We start from the raw sequence: 24246 nt of genomic DNA, 5'->3' as shown, positions 1-24246 counted from the left end.
TAGCTCCAGGTAAATACAGTGACTTTCGACCTTGCAAACGTACCGCCACAAATACAACACAGATATATAAGTTTACGACGAACGCGGCTGTGTTATGCACAGACTTTCCCTCCGCAGAACAAAAATGATAGTCTTTATCAAATGATCCTGCGAATGTAGTATGAGGCTGGTGCCTAAATACGACAAACTAGTGCTGTCACGTTAAATTTTCTTTAGCTGCAATCTTTAAGCGGGTTACGCGTACTTTTGATTGTCGTCAACGTGCATATCGCGTAGAGACATGAGCAAATTCGTAATGGCAATTTTCGGTCTCAGAAAAAAAATAGTCTGTCAGAGAACAATGTGCAAGAATGAAAACAGTGGACACACTTGTCGCGTCAGCTTGTGCTACAGCAAATTTTTGCGCAATGCTTCTCAACTTAACACATGCAGCCTAACAGAAGTTGTTCACGCTGCATTTACATGGCGTAGTTAATCTTTACGTAAGACACCATGTTTTATTCGATGTTCTGACCAATGACTAGAAAGTTCTCATTTCTAATTTTACTGAAGCAGCCCTAACAGGCACCATTATCCTCTCAAATTTCAAAACACCAGCTTTCATATTTTTAACATACAAATAGTATGAAGCATTCGCGTTCACATTTCATAAGATTCGTAAGGTATCTTTGAATTATAGATATTTGCGCATTAATGATCATTCAATGGTCATTCTTAAGTCCCTTCTTGCCCACGGCATCTTACCAGCTTTAGTGACGGCGGTTGGAAAGCCATATTGTCGAAGCTGAGCCTCATGATGACGTGTAGTGTGTTGAAAATGGACTCCTCCTTCAGAACTTCTACTTGAACTTCGGTATTGTAGAAGTGACGGCCCACTTCTTTGATTTGGCCTGGTTTGGGGAGAAGAAAAATGCAAAACACATCGAATGGCAACAAAAACACTTTTTTTTTCTTGTTTGCTTCTCGTTTCATTAGGTACAAGCAATTTTAGGTGAGTAAGCATTCCTATGCCTAACCAACGAGGAAACACGTCCGTCCGTCTGTCACGTGTAGAAATTAATGAATCAAACAAAATAAGTTCACATGAAAAACGTTGGCGGGGGTGAGTGGCGAATCTACAGTCCCTGGCTTAGAAGCCGAGTGTCTTACACGCTGGGCTAAGCCCCCACTTTTCTTTTAGACATGGTATTCGTTACAATTAATGAAATTTATGTACAGGAACTATTTAAAATATTATGAGCACCAGGTAGACATATGGGATCACAAGTATACGGGCAATATATACAAAGAAAACGTCCCACAAAGCAAGATCTTTCATTACGACAAAAACTTCAAAGGTGAAGTTAAACACCAAATCAAAAGTTGATACCAATCAGGCTGACATTCTTCTGGATCGTAAATGCCCTTTAAGTGCGTAATCATTTGAGTGAATTGTAATCTTCAGAGAATTGTTCTTGCTGAATTTCAGTCTTGCATAACGAGTTTTCCGCAGGCTATGCAAGCCTATCAATAAAAACATGTCGTATGGTACACCATTGCACGGAACAACAAGATATCGGATAATGTGAGAGGTTCGATCAAAATATTTTCGCAAATTTCTATGGGGGACATAGAAAAAAATGGTATCTGTACAAGCAATCAAATAGTGTAAAATAATTTCAGGCACGCCACAGAGGCGACAGCTCATTGATGGAACAAAAATCTTTTTTTTCCCAAAGCCATGTTCTAACTGGCGAGGTATCAGCGTGTAATTTGTAAAAGAAAGTTTTTGTAGAAGGGGGAACTGGCATTTTGCACACTCTTGCAAGATCAATAAAACGGTGATAGGAGCATCAATATGAATCTTCGCAAATGATTTTGTTCTTGACGCAGTGAACAAATAAGCTTTAGAAAAACGAACAGTGCGAAAAGCAATCGAAAAATAAACCTCAGGCTTGAACCCCCATTAAGAAGGTCTAGAAAGAAAATTTGAAGAAACCACAATATGCTGGCAGCACATGAACCAAGTGAACCTGCAAGAAGGTTCTTAATAGCTGTTGAGAGCTATCACGAAAAAAATCGAAAGCGCCAGACTAGCTGTCGTACCACAAATACGCAAACACTCACCCTCCTGCACTCACAGGTCGAAAAATGTCGCGCCTCATAAGTTTCAAACTGGAAGACCATATAAATGTTGAAAAAAATCCTGTCAAAACGTTGAATGTAAAGCCTTGCGCCGTGAATAACATGAAAGACATAGAAAACTTTCGTTGCCAAAAACATGTTGGCGGCTTCTGCTCTTCCAAAATATTGATACACGGTGCAGGACAAAGGTATCTGTGTAGCACTGGAGAGCTGGAACGCGCTCTCTCTCTATCATAGAATAGTTTGGTGCTGTCTCCGGTGCACAAATCACTAGCTCTAAGGGTACAGGGCTATAGTATCTACCTTGGGCCATTACGCCATCACATTATGCTCGCATTGAATGGTCTTGCGTCCCATCTAGCAGTTCCACTATACATGCCTACAAGTTAAGTGCGCACTACAGGACTCAGCACCCATGCCTGCAGAAGGTGAATACATCTGAGCCATTTGACTTTGTTGTACCGGCGGTAAAAATAAATGTTGGAGGAGAACCGTTTCCATGAAGGTTTTGGTGAAAGATTTGCTTAGGGTGGAATAAAAGACATCCCTAACTCTAAATGTGTAGCCGACTTGTAGCATCGCCCCGGCGGAGGCGTTGGCTGCGGCCTGAGCCAGCCCTTGTTGGACTACAGCTCATCACACCAGTCTACAATCTTTTCGTGAAGATTTGCAAATGTCGGAGTTCCCTCTCAGCGCCTTGCACTTCGAGAAACCGACAGGCGAACTAGAGCGTGAAATTGCAAAATATCTCAAAACTTGTGTCTCCAGTGCATATAAAATGCCAGTTTCCTTAAAAAAAGTGACATTTGTAGCAAATGGTTTCAAGTATCCTTAGGGAGAAAGACAAGGAAGCACCGCGTAATAAAGGTGCACGATTCACTTATCTTCAATTTCTGTATAGATTTGCCACACTTGTCCTCTGTCAAGTTTGCGAAGCTGTTCTTTGTTCTTGTTTTAATATTTAGTCCTAGACTAATTACATCTGTGCGCAAACGTAGACTTTTTTGTTGCGCGTTAATTTATTCTAACCTGAGAAGCATCAAGTCATCACGCATAAAAGTGTTCCAACATACTTTCTCAAGAAAGTAATATATAGACGCAGGAAAACTAAACAATGTTATGTTTAACTAAACAATGTTATGCCATGTAATAATTTGTGCATAACATGTGCTACGAACGGGACACCACGAGGAATATGAAGACTTCACAATAGAAATATGTGTTTATTACCCCACTAACACACAATTCTCAAGCCAGTAATTGCATCATAACCACTGATTTATCAATAAATAATAATTATTTCTTAAGTATACTATGTAAATTGATTAAACTTTAGAATTCTGAAACTAGTAGCAATTCCCAGAGTGCAACTACATGCATTGTAGTTGCACTCTGCTTTGTGGCGGATTACGATAGATTCTTTAGGAAAATATTAACCTGAACATCAGTGTACTCCTCCCTGCCCCCCCCCCCCCCGCCCCACCGTGCGAGATTCTTCCTTCCGAAATAGGTGGCACGCCGACTGAATACCATCGAATGTAGAAAAAAACAATGTAACGTTCATCGTTCAGCTTTTGTGCGCCTTAAAACATGATCAGTAGTCAAGACCACGGGCTATTCCATGGCGCTGGAAGGCAAGGGAGCAAACATATACACTAGCAGAATGGGAATAACAAAAAACGCTGACTATCAACCGTGTTAGCGTTGGCCTTTTCGCTCTGCTTGTGTATGCGCTTGCAGGTCTGCGTTTCTGTATCAAGATGCCTCACCAACTTTTCTCCAATATCAGTTGTTATAATCTCAAACCAGCCCAATGGGACGTCGTTTTGCCGGACGAAGATTTCGAACCGAAATTCGCGAAGGTTTTGTGTCGTGGGAACACTTTGTCATCAGCCTTTACTAATAAGATGTGGACGATCCCGTTCTTCACGTGAAGTGCTTTGCGAATAGGGGTACCACGTGGCCACCGCAGCACTCACCGATGGTGTACCATAGGTACCCTCGCCGCGTGCTCCGGTAGTGCAGCGTCAGTCCCGTCGAGGACTCGTCCTCGCAGAAGAATGAGGGCGCCTTCATGCGTGGGTAGCTGAACTTGAGGTACTCGTGCAAGTTGTCCAGTCCGTTTAGGAAGTCGCGCATGTGGCGACCCAGCACGGACAGGACGCGGTCGTAGCCGTACTGGGCCAGGAACGAGACGAAGTAGACGCCCATGCCTTCGAGGAAGTCCCGTTCGCTCATCTTCAGCACCTGCGTGACAGAGGCGAAAAGCGTGCCTGTCGCGTTAATTTGCTCCGTTCACTTCTCGCGCCATGTTGGCGAGAGAGATGAAAGAAAAGAGACGGACGTTAATCAGGATGCACCCAGTTTACTACCCTGAGGATGGCGAAGAGGGAAGAAAAGGAAAAAGGAAAAGAAGAACAAGCGTCATATGGCTTGTTTAAAAACCAGGTAACTTCTACACAGGCTTGTAGGTTAAAAGGACACCCAAGAAAAAAAAAATATTTAACTGCCATTAATTGCTCACCTTGAATAATGATCTACCACGCTTACCGCGAAAGAGGCCTCCCAAGCTAGGAAAGATGCTAAAGCGAAAGATGTGTGGAGACGCCACGTTGGAAATTACCGCACTTGCTCGCCGCTTACCGGCGTTTGGTCGGGCCGAGGTAATTTTTGACCGGTGCGTATGAACTTCATTACGTTCTAAAAAAGTTAAGGGCATAACTAAGCAAGTTTCGACGCCTCTTGTTGAGCCACAAGGGATCAAATGCGAAAATATTACTTTTAAATCTGGGACTTTATCCTAAAGGATTGGTGAGAAATTCAAGAAATGAAAAGTTCGGACTTCAGTTTCTCTCTCATAAGTCAATTAATTGCGACGAAAAAACAATAATAGAGTTCTGAGAGAGCACTTTCTGAGTTCAAATTGATTTATTGTCTGTTTAGCTCTTTAAAGCATGCGAGTTTATTTCTAGGATAAAATTTATTGTGATTGAAAACTGTTTGAAATACATTAAATACACCATTAAATGAAGAAAATAAAGTTTGTTGACGACAGTAACTAAAGATATTTTACGTGACGAAAAATGTAAGAACAATGCTGGAATGGTTACCTTTGCTACTTGTAATGCTCGGAGCTACGACAGAGTAACATCTTATTTTCTGCACGTTCATGGGAGTGCTCAGGGGACTTACGTTGTAACAGTTTTCACAGGCACTGCCTTTGAAAACCTTGCAGCATGTAGCGCAGCTACATGCTGCAAGGTTCTTGCCGAGCTAGTAGAAAATGACCTCAGTACACGTGTCAGGATGGAGTTCCACAGTTCGTGCTGGCTCTAAAGTAGGTACCATAAACTAGGCTAACAGAAAGGGATGAAAATTACAGCTACCGTAGCGTGAAAAAACAAATTCAAATTACAACTTAGAGTATCGGAAAGCCCTAACATATGCCCCTTAGTCGATAGAGGCTAGCACGCGCCCCGAGTTCTTCAAATTCCGAATAAAACAAAGAGTAATGCTATTGGTGAGTGTGCGAATTTTGGAAAAAAAATTGTCTGTGCAGATACAATGATTATTGTCGGTGTGCTGGATTATTCGAACAAGTGGATATTACCAGCACTAGAAATCGAGCTACATCATCATCATCATCATCATCACCATCACCAGCCTGGTTACGCCCACTGCAGGGCAAAGGCCTCTCCCATATTCCTCCAACAACCCCGGTCATGTACTAATTGTGGCCATGCCGTCCCTGCAAACTTCTTAATCTCATCCGCCCACCTAACTTTCTGCCGTCCCCTGCTACGCTTCCCTTCCCTTGGAATCCAGTCCGTAACCCTTAATGACCATCGGTTATCTTCCCTCCTCATTACATGTCCTGCCCATGCCCATTTCTTTTTCTTGATTTCAACTAAGATGTCATTAACTCGCGTTTGTTCCCTCACCCAATCTGCTCTTTTCTTATCCCTTAACGTTACACTTATCATTCTTCTTTCCATAGCTCGTTGCGTCGTCCTCAATTTGAGTAGAACCCTTTTCGTAAGCCTCCAGCTTTCTGCCCCATAGGTGAGTACTGGAAAGACACAGCTATTATACACTTTTCTCTTGAGGGATAATGGCAACCTGCTGTTCATGATCTGAGAATGTCTGCCAAACGCACCCCAGCCCATTCTTATTCTTCTGGTTATTTCTATCTCATGATCCGGATCCGCCGTCACTACCTGCCCCAAGTAGATGTATTCCCTTACGACTTCCAGTGCCTCGCCGCCTATTGTAAATTGCTGTTCTCTTCCGAGACTGTTTAACATTACTTTAGTTTTCTGCAGATTAATTTTTATACCCACTCTTCTGCTTTGCCTCTCCAGGTCAGTGAGCATGCATTGCAGTTGGTCCCCTGAGTTACTAAGCAAGGCAATATCGTCAGCGAATCGCAAGTTACTAAGGTATTCTCCATTAACTTTTATCCCCATTTCTTTCCAATCCAGGTCTCTGAATACCTGCTGTAAACACGCTGTGAATAGCATTGGAGAGATCGTATCTCCCTGCCTGACGCCTTTCTTTATTGGGATTTTGTTGCTTTCTTTATGGAGGACTATGGTGGCTGTGGAGCCGCTATAGATATCTTTCAGTATTTTTACATACGGTTCGTCTACACCCTGATTCCGTAATGCCTCCATGACCGCGAGCTACATATCGAAATAATTGCCATAAATGTTGTAACCAACTTCTTAATTAATTATTTTACGGCACATACTGCAATTTATTAATTGTAGCCTGTGAGTTTGCAAGTAGCATCCACTTGCAATAAATTTCCAGCAGAATACCAGTTTCAAGATATTGGGCGGTAAAACGAAAAGCTGTTCGAAACTTTGCTATTCCTATTCTGCAATCAGTCCTCCACGATTAGTCACAAAATATGCGAGTCACTCCCACTTCGCCTGTACGTCACGCGATGTCACAAAAACTGCGTTACCTCCTCATTTGGTATGGCGTGTACGCGCTGATCGTACAAAATTAGACCGAAAAAAATAAAAATAATTTTTTCTGATTTCCCGCCCTTTCGTCTTTTGCCGTCCGCTATTGGTCAAAAGTTTTGGGGCTGCGTGCACTTCGCCTGTCTGTCACGCCCCGTCAGAAAACCGCGAAAACCCATCGCGGTAAAGTGATGTGCAGCGTTAAAGATGGAATAATATGCCGAACAAAAACTGAATTTTTTTTCTGAAGAGCCACAGAGTGCCCCATTCCAAACGAATTGGAAGATTGCCTGCCGATCGCTCAGACACTGGCTACTCGGGGCTACCGTAGAGCATGGCTTCAGTTCCGTATAATACGTTTGCGTGGCAGTATACAGTTATAGAGCCCTTTCAACACGTATGCCACATCGCTCTGAGAAACTTTCCTTGCTGAAGATCCGATTTAGCGGCATTGTTATCCTTCCGCTGCCCCCCGACACGATTTTCAACCGGCCACCGCAAGCTAAGCAAGAGAACGTCAAGACCTCCTGGTTCTTCTGAATGCCGTGTCAGGCATGTTTCTCGTGTAATAGTCTATTGCCACCTTTGTTTTGTTGTACAGAATCAAAGTATCCAAGTGTCGCCAATAATTTGCGATACAAAATTATCCTTTTTTTTCTGTAGTGGGATCAAAACCATAATAGGAAAGGAAACCTCGGGCAGAGCTGATGCTGGTCATGGCATCACTACCCGTAATTCATGCAATTACACCCTTAACATCACGTGTGTCCCGCGGTATAATATATATAGATTCAGAGTGTCTACTTATATCCACAGTGCGCAAAGTTCTAGTTTTTTTTATATTTATGAGTCATCTTCACGCCACCTAGTTCATCTGCCGTGGTGTTACAATAATTTCTGCATGATCTGCACATCACCACGAGCAGGTCCTGCTGCGACATCATTTATTTAAAACATCAAATGCTTTTTATAGATTTGCTCGTTCTATGAAGCAGCTGAAACGTTTAAATAATTGTAGGCTACGGAATCATGCGACTATCACGCATCGCGTGCTTTACACGTGCAATAACTGACCTTACTACAGTTCATAAACTACAGCGGAAGGCCAACTGATTCTGCATATCTTCAAACAATGCAAAACGATTAGGCTTCAACCACAGAAGAAACAATTTTTGCAGGTTGTCTACGGCCTACGAGCACTTGTAAGCATGGAGAGGCTAGACAGCGAGGCGACGCACCATTCACCTTATGCGTTGTTCCGCCAGTCTTCGAAGGGCGGTGAGTCGGCGTGATCTCGCGGCCAATATTGAACTATTTTAGAGACTTGAGAAACAACATCACCTACACGCAGAGTCAGCCTCCTCTAGCTTTGGCCGCGTAGCAACTTGCCAGACGTAACAAAATCGTGCCGAAAAAAAATTGACTATTATAGAAAACCTGCTTAAGGAAAAAAAAAGAATTAAAATAAACTTGGATCCACAAAAGAAGGGGCTCTGCCTCATCGCTTGGTCGTTAACATATAATTTTGAAACAAGATCATCATGAAATTCAGTTGATAAAGATGCTCTCACGTCTCATATTTTTTTTTCATCAGTGTTTGGCTCGAGAACATGAGCGATACCCTTCGAGTCTTAATGAACACGTGTCGATGCGTCCAAAGAGACGAGCAACTTTGAGGAACATGGAGTGTGCATGATAAGTAAATAGGCGCTTTTACTGCTGCAGTGCTGACTCGCACATAAGTTCACGTGAAAAACTCAATAAGTCATGTTCCGGAGTGCTGCGCCCATTGGATAACTGAAAACAAGCGCCTTGTCTCATTCCTACCGCACGCATGGCTAGAGGCATTTATTTTATGCCCCTCTTCTGGTTTACTGTCTTGCTGCATTTGCCATGAGGCAAATTCCCCTAATAAATATTTTGAGTTCCAATTCCTTAGGTTAAGATATAAAGATACATCGTGGTAGAATAAATAAATTAGCCTTTTCAGGCACATATATTTGAAGCTTGTTTCGATATCAAGTAACTGTCTAAAATTTTAACCTCACTGAAAGCATCGCGGTCATGGTACGAATAGACGAGTTCGTTCATTGGTCGTCTCCATCGTAGGCCGAGGCATGCTCTCGAGGCTTGGCCTAATAATGATTTCCTCTGATGACGTAGACCCTTCCCATGAAACCATTAATAGCGCTTCTCATTCTGCTTGCCACAACCTGGTGAACCACTCATGTGATCGTATATCACTTTCTTACAGTTGTATATGAGACCCTATACATACTGTGACGACCCGTTGATGCAAGATTACAAGTATACCGCTGAAAGGCTTCGTCATCTAGACCGAAAACTACGCAAACAAAAAACAAGGCCCGTCAAGTTTGTCGTGGGAAGGCCACACTGAGGGAACACGGTAACGATGCCCAGAGACTTCGCGTCCACAATGATCACCTGGCAGAAGGCAAGATCAAGAGCCAGACCGAACAATTGTACCGGGGATTGCACAGGAACGAACACCGGGCATTCACCCGTAGCTTTAAATCGGGGTTTTTGCCTAGCGTATACGCTATGAGAAATGCTCCACACCTTCTGAGTGGCGGGAAAACTAGTCAAGCTGTTCTTACTTCGATTTTTCTTCTTTTTTTTTATATCGACAGCAACTCAGTGCGCGAACTCGATTTCCGTTGTGCATCCATCCATCCGTCCTCACCTTTGCGCTGACGACAGCCACTGTAGTCAGCAACGTTATTTTGTCCTCGTGAGGTCGCCTTATCAACCCCAAGTTCACCATCACCATTGGTCAAAGAATAATATAAGAATACTGACGTCGACGCTATTAATTCTGAATTATCATCCTTCATTAGCGAATATCTGCCGCCTTTGTGCACTCGCACCGTAGAGGCAAGCTGAGTATTGTTTAAAGATAACTCAGCATAACTAATGAACCGTTATATTCTACTGAAGTGCTCAGTGGCTATGGTGTTGGGCTGCTGAGCACGAGGTCGCGGAATCGAATCCCGGCCACGGTGGCCGCATTTCGATGGGGGTGAAATGCGAAAACACCCGTGTACTTAGATTTAGGTGCACGTTAAAGAACCCCTGGTGGTCGAAATTTCCGGAGCCCTCCACGACGGCGTGACTCAGAATCAGAAAGTGGTTTTGTACGTAAAACCCCATAATTTTAATATTCTACTGAAGCGTATTACAACTAAATCTCGGGCACCTTGGTTTAACGGACAAATTAAACGCTTACAAAATAGAAAGCAGATGTTATTTTGGTGCACAAAAAGATCAGCAAATGCCTTGTGGTTGATTGCATATAGTAACACAAATAACGAGTACAAATAGGCTTTAACACGCGCTAAGGATGACTTTTATCGTAACACACTACCCACGCTTCTACGTGGCAATGATCGAAAATTTTAGTGCGCAGTCAATAGCGAAAGTGAAGCTATGAACTTTGTGATTCAAGTGGCGTTCCTGTAAATAACAGTGATTGTTGTGACGGGTTACATAATGCATACATGTTGCTGTTCTTTTTTGCACGATAATCCTGCTCCTATATGCTCATTACCCCGGCTCGGGTTTCTTTTCCTACGCATCCTGTTCTGTTTGATTCAACCGGTATTTCTTGTTTAATTTAAAACCTAAAATTATTTAGCTGTGCTGGCCCTGGTGGTCTTAATTTGAAGTTTTTGAAATATACATCAGTGTATTCATCGTTGATTCTTCGCTAGATTTTCTCGCAGTCATTGCAAAGCTGCACCATACCAAGTGTTTAGAAGGTGTGGAGAGTGGTTCTTGCGCGCATATGAAGTGTATTTCATTCTCCCCTAAACTACAGACCGATATGATTGACCACTATACCTTGCATGCAGCACGTCATCTATTTACATGTGGTAGGCGTTCTTGACTCTAATTCACTTTTATCTACTTGTCAACGTGAGATTACAAAGTCTTTTTCTTGTGAAATGCATCTTTTGTTATTTACAAACGACTTATTTCACGCTCTCGATAATGGTTTCTTTGCCAACTGTAGTTTTTGTGATTTGGCTAAGGCATTTGATTAAGTCCCACATCAGCTACTCTTTCTTAAACTTGATAGGAATAACCTGGGTGCGAATGACCTAGGTTGGAATAAATGCTTTCTTTTTAACCGCCTTCAATATGTTTCGGCTAACGGTCATGATTCTTCTTTCCCTTAAGTAACATCGGGCGTGCTGCACGCTCAGTTTTCGGACTGCTACTCCTTCTCACATACATAAACAGCGTTCCCATTGAAGTTTCTTCTGCAAAACTGTTTGCTGGATGCTGTGTAATATACCGCATAAATTCTAACCGTTGTGACCTTACTGCATTACAGACTGACCTTTATAGTATTTCCCGCCGGCTTTCCGATTCGCTAATGGAACTTAATATTAAGAAGTGTAAAAGCATGCGCGCGTCCCGACTGCCTTACTCAAATAGTCCTGCTGATTACACTATTAATAACAGACCCCTAACCGCGGTGACTTACAATTATTTCGGCGTCATTATAACCCAGAATCTATCATGCATTTTGCATGTAAGCTATATTATCCAGAGCGCTAATCACATGCTGGGTTTTTTGTGTCGGAACTTCTCACGTGTCAATACTACAGTATAGCTCCCATCTCACGAGACCTTGGTCAGACCCAAACTTGAGCATGCCTGCTCAATTTGAAATCGTGGCCAGGTAACACTAATAAACATACTAGAGCTAGTCCGAAATCACAGCACCCGGTTTATTTTTTGCATGTAAACCATATTATCAAGAACGCTAATCTCATGTTGGGTTTGTTGCGTCGGAACTTCTCCCGCGTCAAAACTACAGCATAGCTCCCATGGGAGCTATGCTGTAGTATTGTAGTATTGTATATGTTGTAGTATTGTAGTATTGTATTGTAGCTGTAGTCTGACCAAGGTCTTGTAAGGTGCACCTTACAAGACCTTGGTCAGACTCAAACTTGAGTAGGCCTGCTCAATTTGAAATCCTGGCCAGGTAACACAAATAAACATTTTAGAGCTTGTCCGGAATCGCAGCACCCGGTTTAGTCTTTCTAACTATAGTCACTACTCCAGCGTCCTCGCAATGAAAGTTACTGACCTACCAGACATCGCTCTGTGCCGAAAGTGTTCTCCACTGTGCCTCTCCCATAAAATATTTTACTTCGATCACATCAAACACATTTTGATGGATTATGGGACGAAAATTTCAATCGAAGAAACCAAATCGGAGGCACTCAAACTAGGTAATAAGGGTGCCCCGCAGGCTCCAGTCTATATTGACACGTGTACATGTTTATCTTTCTCGGGTGACCACGTTCCACCAATTTACAAATGTTATCACGCAGCGCAGGGCGCGCCTGCATGTATAGGAAGTTTCTCCAATATTATCGATGTTTCCATCCGCTGTCTGTCACCGAACTTTGTGTAATCTGATTGCATGTATGCGTGACGCGAATAATGTAGAACTTTGTGGAAGACACGCAGGTCCCAGCGATTGGTCTGGAACATGCGACGATTGATGTGTAAAAGCCGACGCGCTTGACCCGTTGATCAGATTTTCGACGATCGCCGACCGTGTTCGCCGCTATCGTTGTGCTATAAGTGTAGCCTGTTTTTGTGGGCACAGGTTCGCCCAATAAAAGTTTTGTCTTTCACAGTATTGCTACTGTGTTCTTCAACGTCACCACCACGTGACAATATCTCCCTGTCTATTCAACGTCGCAATGATCGGTCTTCCTGCGAGTCTCAAAATAAAAGGTCTCGGACACAGCCTATGCGCGGACGGCATCAGCCTCTGGGTGACAGCTGGAAGCGATGGGCATGGGGAATAGATCCTCCGAACAGCAGTACACACGGTCGAAGACTGTATCAGCGACAAAGGACTGAGATGTTCATCGCAAAAAATCAGAACTTCTGCTCTATAGACCCACATGCAGGGGTCGAAAAAGCATTAAGCAAAGGCCGTGCATTGTGGTCACATTAAATAGCACCAGGATACTGATAGTGGAGACCCTGAGAATACTTGGACTCCGCATATCCGAATACACCCAGTTGAAAAACACAACAGGAAATTTTAAGAGTCTGTCGTATTTTGGGACGTTGTTTCTGTAGTTCTGTTGCCTGTAGTTCTGTTGTCTGTAGTTCTGTTGCCTGTAGTTCTGTTGCCTGTAGTTCTGTTGTCTGTAGTTCTGTTGTCTGTAGTGTGACGTCCTGTAGTAGAAAGTTGTGTAGTTCTTGATCAATATTTAATTAAAAATTGACAGAGACATCCGTAAGGTTATGTAAATTTGTTAGTACAGAAAAGAAAAACATAAAAGTAAAAAAAAATTAAAAAAAAACGTCTTCGCCTAGGATTCGAACATGCGACCTCACGATTCCGAGCCCGGCATCTTACCACTGCGCCACCCCTGACATGCTTTCGGAGTGTACGTTTTGGCCATGTGAACAGTACGACGAGCCGATGCGCTGATGTTTACATTTGCATTTTGAGAGCCAAGATCCGCTATCACTCCACCGCGTCAAGTGCCGCATCTCTAGAAGAGCAAGAGTGTTCGTACCATCGACAGTACCTCTTGCAGTGCTAGAACATCGATTTTGATGTACGATATCCTTATTAAATAAGAAATTCAGAAATAGACAACGTTGACTTTTAGGGTTATTACTGCTAGTTTCGACAGTTGTCTCTCATTCTTTACACTTTTGAGCGCGCATATAATTCGTGTGTTCAATGCAAAATAGCTACATGAACATTCGTGGATGAGAGTTCTTTCTGACAGCATACTGGCTTCTCACGGCAGCACTGTACCAGATTAATGAGACCCGAGCGAGACAGCTTTTCACGCAACTTTGTGGAACAACCCAAATCTTCTTTTCCGCTTCGCATAAGCTTGTGAAATATTCCTGGGAAATTAACTAATGTGTCAGTGTAACAGCACATGGAAGTCCACAGGCCTGTGTGCCCCATCTTACCAAAAAAAAAAAAACGGATACGCAGCCATTCCCGCGGATGGTATGATTTTGATCAGCGGCCGATTTTGAGGAGGCCGGTAGGGCGTTGGTGGTGCCGCGTCCTCACGGTACAATTATAACTATTCGCCACGTCGACTTTATTACCGGTGTCGGTGCCATCAGCATTGCCGGCTTCAGAGAAGCGCGATTGAATACCGCGCAAGAGAAAAGTACAGTGTACACCACCGATGCGAAAACATACAATTTTAAAGGACCGCGACGGAAAGCGCTTCTGTTGCGACTTCGGAACTCTTGGCCGTCGCGACCGAATGTTTCTGCTGCGACGTCAGAATTGGTGTCGTAACGTCGGAGTCGCTGTCAGGATATAAAGCTGTTGTTCCGACTTCAGAACTCTTGTTGTCGCGACAGAATGCTTCTGTTGCGAAATCAGAATTTCTGTCGTAATGTCAGAAATGTCTCCCAATTAAGAAATGTCAACAACTTCTGTCGTACAACAGAATTTCTGTAGTTGCGACAGGAATTCCTTTTGCCTTTTTCAACCGGGCACTACAGAAGCTTGTCGCATCACACAATTTCAGTGCACTTCTGTTGTCATCATTGGGTACATGTTGCGGCGATAGGTTTCCGTTGTGAAACAGTTCTCTGTAGTACAACAGAACTTTGTCCATTACTTCAGGAACACTTCTGTTATGACAACTGGAGGCCTGTTGCAATGATAGGCTTCTGTCGTACAACAACATTTTTCTGTAGTACAACAGAAGTTGGTCGCATTACTTCAGGAACACTTCTGTTGTGACAATTGGGGGCCTGTTGCCACAATAGGTTTCTGTAGTATTTCAACAGCTCTCTGTAGCACTACAGAAGTTTTTCGGGTTACTTCAGGAACATTTCTGTTGGGACAACAGGGTGCCTGTAGTGATGACAATTTTTTCTGTAGTACTACAAAAATCTGTTGTAGAGCTTCAGCTTTCTGTTGCAACAACAGACATACGACAGACTGTACTTCTGTAGTAGCAACAACAAATGTCTGTTGTACATCAGAAAAGTCTGTCGCTCCATCAGGAATCTGTAGTTACTACAGAAAAATCCTGTTGTACAACAGAAATTTCTGTAGTACTACAAAAATCTGTTGTAGAGCTTCAGCTTTCTGTTGTAACAACAGATATACGACAGACTGTACTTCTGTAGTAGCAACAACAGATGTCTGTTGTACATCAGAAAAGTCTGTCGCTCCATCAGGAATCTGTAGTTACTACAGAAAAATCCTGTTGTACAACAGAAATTTCTGTAGTACTGAACACAACCTCTGTTGTCATTTTCAACTGGGCAGCAATACTAGAGAAACCATTAGACTACTGGACAACAGTGTTGAACAAACATTCAGGCTAATAAAGCTGATATCCAACAGGAACTTTGAGCACAATCTCATCCGATTAATAGCAACATTGGTAATAATTCACATTGTATATGCAGTCCCTTACCTCAAGCTCTACGCTGCGGATAAAGCCAAGATAGAATGCGTTGTTAGAAGGACGCATAAACGAGCCTTGAGACTTTTAGCAAATACGTCAAACCAGAAGTTCCTGGTGCTGGGCGTGCACAACACAGTCGACGAACTATTGAAGCCAAGAGAGTGGTGCAGTATGAAAAACTTAACAGAGTTTGAAGGGAGACACATCTTAGACAACATCGGACTAACTGACGACGCACAGCAAGGACTGCGGAGAGACATCCCATGGAATATAAGGGTACATCTCTCAATACCCCCAATTCCCGGGAAAATGCACCCGGAGTTTCATCAAGGCAGAAGAATCGCAATAGCAAGAGCTCTCTACAAAATATTCCGTTGTGCCAGAGACATGGTCTATGTGGAGGCGGCGGAGTAGCAAATAGACAGAGTATGTCGATAGTTGCTACGAGTCTAGAGGATGACTCCAGATTTAGTGGCACTGTAAAAACAGGAAAGGCGGAGCTGGTGGCGGAGGCTGCCTTAGCACTGGCAATAGTCTCCGCAGAGGCTAACATCGTAATCACCGACTCCAAGACAGCCGTCAAGAACTATGCCAAAGGAAGAATCTCGCTGGAAGCGCCGATAATTTTAACTAACTTTCGGTAAATTCAATACGTTCACATTACATGGGGACCCGCGCACTCCTCCCTTCCTGGGAACAAAATAGAGCACAACCTGGCTCGAGAACTGACAGGCCGAGCAGGTGACATGCAAATACTGGGAAAAAAGAACACCGGATGACCAGCTTTAACGAGATGACGAAACTATAAATTAGGAAGGACCCATTTCCCCCCGACACAGTCCTCGCTAAGCAGACGGCAAGCGACGGCATGGCGCCTCTTACAAACAGATACATATACGAACCTGGTGGCCTACCACCACTCCTACCCGGACCTTCGCCCGGATAGATGTAGATTCTGTCAAAAAAGGGGCGTACCTACAGCATGTGGTTTCGGCTTGTCCTCGGACACCCACGCAGAATAAAATACCCAAAACCAGAGAGCTCTGGGAGACCGCGTTGCTCAGCTGTGCACCGGAAGACCAACTCAAGGCAATCCAGCAAGCCCAAGATGCCGCCAAGGCCCAAGGACGCGAGGCCGCCATCTAGGTAGAGAGGCCTAGGCCTCATATCTGCTGTCCTAAAATAAAGTTTATTCGTCCTTCGATCACAAACCTAGAAAAGAATTGTTCCATCAGCCATCGCACGCGTGCTCTCGCATTATTCATTTCGAAACAGTGGATGTACGCCTTTGTAGCGCAAACATTTACTCAGACTCACTAATACCAAGAACCTCGGAAGACTGGAACCACCTCCCTACCTCCCTCACTGCCATCTCTAACACGAAGAATTTCTACAACCCCATTAAGACTTACGTTGGTTCTCGCCCCCAACTCTCTGTAACGCCTTCGGGCGATTGAGAGTAAGAAAAGTGAATAAATAAATAAATAAATAAATAAATAAATAAATAAATAAATAAATATGTGCCCACCACCTCGGTTTCTAAACCATGTGATTTTGGAACTCGGGCGCGCTAGCCACTGCGCCATCGCGTAACTACAGACCTGGACAACAAGCGCAAGGCTTTGCACTACGCACAGAAACTGATAGTGGTGGGCCTTTGATTGTAATTCGGAGGCTAGAATAAGCAATGCTGCAGCAGTCGCGAGGATGACATTATGTGCATCACCCAGTTGTTCTCGACAAGATGGCGGTGTTTCTGCATGCCATTCTTCGTCGTGCTTGCCGAAACAGCATCGGTGACACAAGATACGCATACATTTACAGTGCATGATGACCAGCCTCAAATATATCCCTTATTCAAAATAGATGATGCCCCCAGGATTGACGTAATCATTCCCAACAACGACATCGCAATGATAAGTCCACAAAGAATCGCATAATTTGTTACATAGCAGACCACCGAATTCACAGCTGTCAAGTGCCCGATATAACGGCATTACGATATCTACAGGGAAAAAAGGATTTCGCTCAAGTCTCGTAGGTAAGCCAGCGTCGTTTCACTTATGACATTACTTATAGATGAAGTTTTCGTGTCAGGCTCATACAGCCCGAAATGCGGGAAGCCTTCAACAAAGCGACTGCCTCATCGCATGCAGCCTACACATCTATGTACAGAAACACTCAATTTCAAAAATGGCACTCAGAAACTTCATATATAAAGGTCATTTCGACTTTAACGCTTCCAACACACCGGGACGGTAGGTGCTCGGACGTTGTCCCATTGAGTGATGGAAAACGGAAAGACGGTTGTTTTATACAACTTCTCAAAACTTGGTATACTGACTACAAGATAACCTCACCGTGATAACACACAAAAACCAGCAAATTAAGCGTGATATGCCACGACAGTCACAACCAAGCATAGAAAAAAGCAAAATGTTTGCGCGCCATCAACGAAACAATTAGCATAATCTTTTGGCCAAACAACTTCAAACTTTGGATTCCATGACTTACAGATGTAATTAAGAAATAAATAAGATACATAACGCAGATATATTCGCTGTATATAAATATAATCTACGCATAGAGCTAATGTGTGTCCGTGCATTCCAGGTTCCACAAAATGCATTAGTGTTCTATGCACGCAGGAAGCTGCGCACAACTAAATGAAGATAACTTCACAACTTATTTACATAAGCAACACTTTTCTCTTTCTAATATTATATACTTTATAAATATTATTCAGCCATTATCATAAATATCTCTTTTATGAATTTATACTTAACATACACCTTATCCCATGACCTCTTTCATTCCCTACCACTACCAAAATTTCTACAAATGCTGGCAGGGCTAACTTTTTTGGCTCGACCAACTGTTCCCTCTTAGTGAGAAAGAGCAATTACTTTAGGAAAAAAGAGGCCTGCAAACGAAACATGAAGGTCCTCACAGTGATGGAATGCCGCTATCGCAGTAATTGAGTTCAGAGCAGAAAGAATCACCGAAGAGTGCTGCTTTCGCTTCGTTGGCAACAAACTGCCCATCATACCCCAATGCGTGCCTTTCATTAAAAACAACACATATCACAGATCTACTTCATCATAATCAGCCTACTTATGTACTTTGTAGGATGAAGGCACCTCCCGGTGGTCTCTATTTGCCCATCTTGCCCCAGCTGATGCCATCTTATGCATGGCTGCAAATTTCCACGTTTTCTCATACCACCTACTTCTCTGCCGTCCTCAACTGCTCTTTCCATCGCTTGGCATAAACTATAGCAGACTACCAGTTATCTTCTCTGAACATTGCATAGCTGGCCCACCTCAATTTTTTTAAATTTTATGCAAACTAGAATATTAGCTATCCTCGTTTGCTCTATAATCCTCACGACCATCTTCCTATCTCTAAGCGCTATGCCTGTTATGTTGCTCTGCATAGCTCGTTCAGTGGTCGATAACATATTTGCAAGTTTCTTTGTTAGCCTTCAAGTTTGTTCCGCATACACTGCTACCGGTATAATGCAATGATTCTACACTTTTCAAGAATAGCTGTAAGGAGGCGACAGTCATGATTTTGTTGTGCCTGTCGTACGCGAAACCGCACATCTTCACTCTTCTGTAAATTTCGTTTTCATAATAAGGGTCACGTGTGATTTATTAGCCTAGATGAACGCATTCTTTCATAGATACTAGAGGCTTACTGCCAAACATGAATTGTCGCACAAAAATGGAATGCCCTGTTCTCCGCCAATATAGAAGATACAGAAGAAGCAGAGCCACTGTGCTAGTGTCCCTTCTTCACCATAAGCTGCGCGTGCGTCGCCACAGGCTACGGCGCAACGGCGCATGCGCAGTGACCTGTCTGACCCCAAACAGAAACGGGTCCGCCATGCATTCTCCTATGTCCTGAAGGATCACGCCAGTGGCTGACCATTTCCACCCTCTTACATCGAGCACTCGATGCCTTCCTCGCCAGAAACTAAATCACATCGCCGCCGAATGCCAGTGGAGGTCTGTGCCACGAACACTGGGGCGGCGACGTCCGGAAACGGCGTTTGCTGCATGCAACCCGCTCGGTTCGTCGATGCTCCCATGCCGAAGTGCCGATCAATCTTTTTTAAGTGTCGGGTGGGAGGAACGCTGACGCGTGCGAGCAAGCGACGAAAGCGAAAGATTGCGAGTGCCTGGCTCTGCAATTTGTTGCCCCAATGCCGCCATGGCCCACTGGATGCCGCCACTGGAGGTCAAGTGCGGTCACGTTTTTTTTATTTCGATGCTCGGGTGCAGGCGGTGTGGAGCTCCCTGCGGGAGCCGTTTGCGGAACGGCGAACACGTATCGGCAATTTCATCATCGTCGTCTAGAGCTGTCGACAACGCTTGAATCTGCTATGTGTCTGGGTTCGATGAACAGCCGATATTTATGGTGCCGACCATGCTGTTCATGTTCGCACTCGGCAAGGAGCGATCCCGCGACAATAATTACTCCCCAGTGAGGCCAGATTAACGCCTACGCAGGGTTAACGGATGCATCTACAACGTGGTCTCTAATGAGGTTTCGTCATATGTGGGAGAGCCATTTGCGCACAAGTGTTGCATATTGCAATTCACGCATTGTAGCCAGTGAGCTTGAAAGATGCATGCACTTAAAATTAACCTCTAGGATGTCACCAGTTTCGATATATTATTTCCCAAAGTGTGGGACGAAGTATATGGGCGTTCCAGTTACTATTGTACTTCTATGGATAAAAGAGCGCATTGTTAAAAAAATAGGTGGAACTACGTGCATTTTTATGGCGAGTTTGATGACGTACATGGCCAAACTAGTGTCATTCTGGAAATTAATTTCTAGTGAATACGACTTGCACTCTCACCTGCTGCCATTCGTAAATTGAAACCGTTGCCGTAAAGGAAATATTTAAGAAGCTAATTGGTAAATTTTCTTAATTATTTCAATATGCATCCTGAATTCTGGTGCAAGTACCACCCACCTGTCTTAAAGATCCAGCTTCAGGACAACAATAATGTTAACTGCTACAGACGATCTTTAAAGGTGCGAAAAACTTAGAAATTATCACCTTTATAAAGAAATATACATACCGCGTGTTGGAGCGAACACATCCAAAAATTTTGAAAAATTGCCTGTGGCAGATAGCAACACCGTGAATTGCCCACGACGGAGCCTACTCGAAGAGGCCAACATTACATGCACAAAAAATTGAAATGCATAACCGAGTAGTTAACTAAAACTTCCTAATTAAATTTTTAACTAATTACCTTGTGGTAAATATGCTAATAGCATTCCCTTATGGTAATAGTATCTTGTAAAGCCCAATTTAATACGGAGCACACTAAAATACCTGGCATACGCACTATCTGCAGTTTGCATATGACATATTGGTAGTACATACAATGTGCAACTTGAATTGGCTGCTTCTAAACGCTACTTCGAAAAGAACCCCGGGAAGTATTGATCTCAGAGTTTAGTAGCGTTACTGCTTTCGCATAGTGCAAGAACTTCCAGATAGCTGCGCTTGTGTGCTTAGTCCTTGTGCGTTATTTTGGATGCCCGACCTTCCCGAGTGGGCCATTATTTCGCAAAAATAAAAGAAAATAAAAGATCTCAACAAAAATGCCAAACATCAGCTTGTCTTATTCATAGAGATTACAGTTTTGGTTTATATTTATGACAACGCGCTTGGTGTTTGAGAAGCCTCATAATTTTCTGCGCCCTTCATGGCTTGCTCAGAAATTCAAAGGCAGAAATTCATGAGGTTTAACTGGACATCGCCAGCTTGCGAACCCACGCGTGTGAGTAAGGCGGGGGATAATTAAAGCAAAGGTGTCGGGAACCTGGTGTCATAGCTCACGATTCTGGGAAGCCACAAAGGCTCTCCTACAATACCTGAAAAAAACATGCACTTTGGTGCATGTTTGGCTTTGGTGCACGTTGGTCCTATGCGCGCGCATAATCCGAACTGGAAGTTTTCTCGCTTCCTTTGTTTTACAGAGCTTCTACTCGCGATCAGCAAAGCTTACCACTGCGTCTGCTCCCGGGCTCGTCCCAAACCAACTTTCCAAAACGAAGTCGAGCTTCACTTTTGTAGTAACTATCTGCTATTTGAGCTGTCACCCCATAGATGGCAGTGCAGAAAGCCACAAAAGCCATTTGCAGCAGATCACATGCCAAAAGAAAGGAATAATAAAGTGTTGCTCTTTCTTTAGCCTACGTATGATGATCATTATTGGCATGCCTTTTGAAACAGTGGCGACAGAAAGTCTCTTCACCTGCTTGAGTTAATAATGTTATACCACATCTATTGCAATGTAGCATTATGCCTATTTTTTCTTCAATAAAGCGTTTATATGTTCTACAGCTAATAATGTCTATAACTACTCCGGTTCTCTCAATCTCTTCTCTGCTTTTTTTCCATCACTATTTTACACGTTTCTTGTTTATCTATACCACTGACCACCAAGTATCTCCATTCGCTATGAATCTCGCGTTTCTGAATGTGGAAGCTCCCAACGTATCTTTCTGGGTGACTATCTTGGCATTCCATTAGGATGTATTGAATAATTTCCGGACGTTTTTCACATCATACACACGTTTCACCCTGTTGTAAGCATTCGATCCGGTGTGGCTAGCCCTCAGGCAGTCAGTTGGGTCGTCAAATAGCCAGGCACTGCCCTTTGTATTATCTTACAACATTCCCTTCCTGATTTCTTTGCATACAATTCACCGTGTCTATTTCTCTCTCTTTTAAACACTCCTGGTTGTCTATCTACACTTTCAATACCCTGCACTTGTTTCCCAATTTTCTTGAACTCTTTTTCTATGTTGTGTCCACGCTTTTGAGGTAAAGAAATCTGTGCACTGCAGCATCCATCTATTGCATCCATGTTCTTGAGTATTTCTTCAAAAAATTTGTTTTCTTGGCGCTTCTTTGAGTTCTTCTCAACAAGGTCAACCATTGTCAACCTGAACTTCTTCGTTTGTTGTTTTACTGTTGGCCCCCTATGTCAATGGACCCAGCCACCAACGGTTAATATTGAACCCCGATATGCACAGATTGAAAGTAAGGGCGCGCAACAGTCGACGACACTCGACCATAGCACGCTCTCCTGCCAAGTTTCCTCGATCTTTCTGCCTCCCGAGATTCGAATGTATAATGGAGAAGACATGGCTTAACTCACAGTTACAACCGCAAGCAAGTGACGCAGTGGCACAATGACACACAGTGACACAATGCATCAAGTGATACAGCCCACGTGGGAGTGTTCGACAGGTGCATTGAGACCATTCCGCGTGGTGCGGTTGTGCTAGAACACACGTTTAGGCTTTGATAATGTTGTTGTCTTTAAACGCCTGTTCGCAAGGCTATAATTTCTTGTATGTTGTATATCTATATTATTAACATTTATTAAATATTGTATTGGTTCCATTCTTAGGCCATTACTCTCAGAATAATGAAGTCCTGGTTCCAGAAACTATTGTCCTAGAAGGCAGCGCATCATAGCCAGAGGTCACTCACCTTGCACGCCTTGCTGACGAGTTTGTGAACAAAGTTGTCCGGGTACACCTCATGCGTACTGAACGTCGCCAGCTCGATCCTCGACCGACGCCGGATCTCCTCCCAGCGTTCGGGTCCGTAGACCGAAGTCACGTACTGGCTCAGGTTCTCGAAGATCAGTCCGTACATGGCTGCTCTTTATCGCCAACTTCCTTGAGCGAGACAGTTTCCGGGAACGGACGTGCACAGAAACACTGCACTCCTCGATTCTCACAAAGCTTCACGACTATAAAAACCACTTCTCGTCGCCCGTTGTGGTTACGTCTTCTATACTGCACTTCATTCGTGACCTTCAGTTCACAGAATTACTAGCAATACCGCTAGCGGTCACTATGCATAAACCATACGGTGCCTGATGCGCTCTATCCTTTCCATATTTTACATGAAAATCCAGGATTTTCTCTAACAACTTTCTTCATGAGGAATAACTTCAAAAACTTAGTTCTTGCTTGTGCCTGCCAATATGCAAAGCTGTATTTTTTTTCTTCGTGCTGCCGTTATGTCTTTAACGGCGTGCTCTACTATCTGATTTGAAGAGTATCGCTGGCGCATATGCTTTGCATGTTCGATAGCTGTGTCGCCAGAAGATGACTGCGCATGTAATATAATACCATGGCGTTCACACGAGGCTACTCGGGCACCTGTGCCAAGGGTGTAATGTGCGAATCATCTTCATCTGCAGAACAGTGTTTCAGCAGAAGCAGAAAGGAGGTCCGTGTTTAGAGACCACTCGAAGAAATTCGACATCTCAATGTTCTTCGAATTCCTCTCCTGGCCTCGTACTCTGGTAGTTCATGGTCACGTTGTCGTCCAGAGGAAACCTGCATTACACGAGAAAATAAATTAATGTTCAACTCACGCAGTTGCTTCCGTAGCATTTATACAGGTCGAGATGAACGCCTTGGCAGGCAGTTAAACTTGACAATAGTAGTTCCGTCACTTAAATATCCAGAAACGGCGTCTAGAAATAAAAAATCAAAAAATCTTAAATTTCCGTCGTCACATACGCTCATGCCTATTAATGAACCACTAAGCACTTGGCTCTAGTAACTCAGCCACTAAATTTGGCTGAGCAACTCAGTCGCTTAGTGGCTCATTAATAGGTATGAGTGTATGTGAT

The 24246-nt window shown here is 43.5% G+C and overlaps 1 protein-coding gene across 1 annotated transcript in view; it reads right to left on the bottom strand.

Moving 5' to 3' along the window:
- LOC135921136 (soluble guanylate cyclase 88E-like) overlaps positions 1-23535 on the bottom strand; it is a 131386-nt gene extending 107851 nt beyond the window's left edge. The window contains exons 1-3 of the mRNA XM_065455458.2: positions 23088-23535; positions 4104-4371; positions 745-890 (exon numbers count right to left, since the gene is read on the bottom strand). Coding sequence (XP_065311530.2) covers positions 745-890; positions 4104-4371; positions 23088-23255 — 582 coding nt within the window. The 5' untranslated portion in view covers positions 23256-23535. The remainder of the gene's footprint in view (positions 1-744; positions 891-4103; positions 4372-23087) is intronic.
- Between the last annotated feature and the right edge of the window lie 711 nt (positions 23536-24246).

Source organism: Dermacentor albipictus, chromosome 3 (genome assembly GCF_038994185.2).
Source record: "Dermacentor albipictus isolate Rhodes 1998 colony chromosome 3, USDA_Dalb.pri_finalv2, whole genome shotgun sequence".
NCBI lineage: Eukaryota > Metazoa > Arthropoda > Arachnida > Ixodida > Ixodidae > Dermacentor > Dermacentor albipictus.
This window is presented reverse-complemented; position numbering and strand designations above follow the sequence as displayed.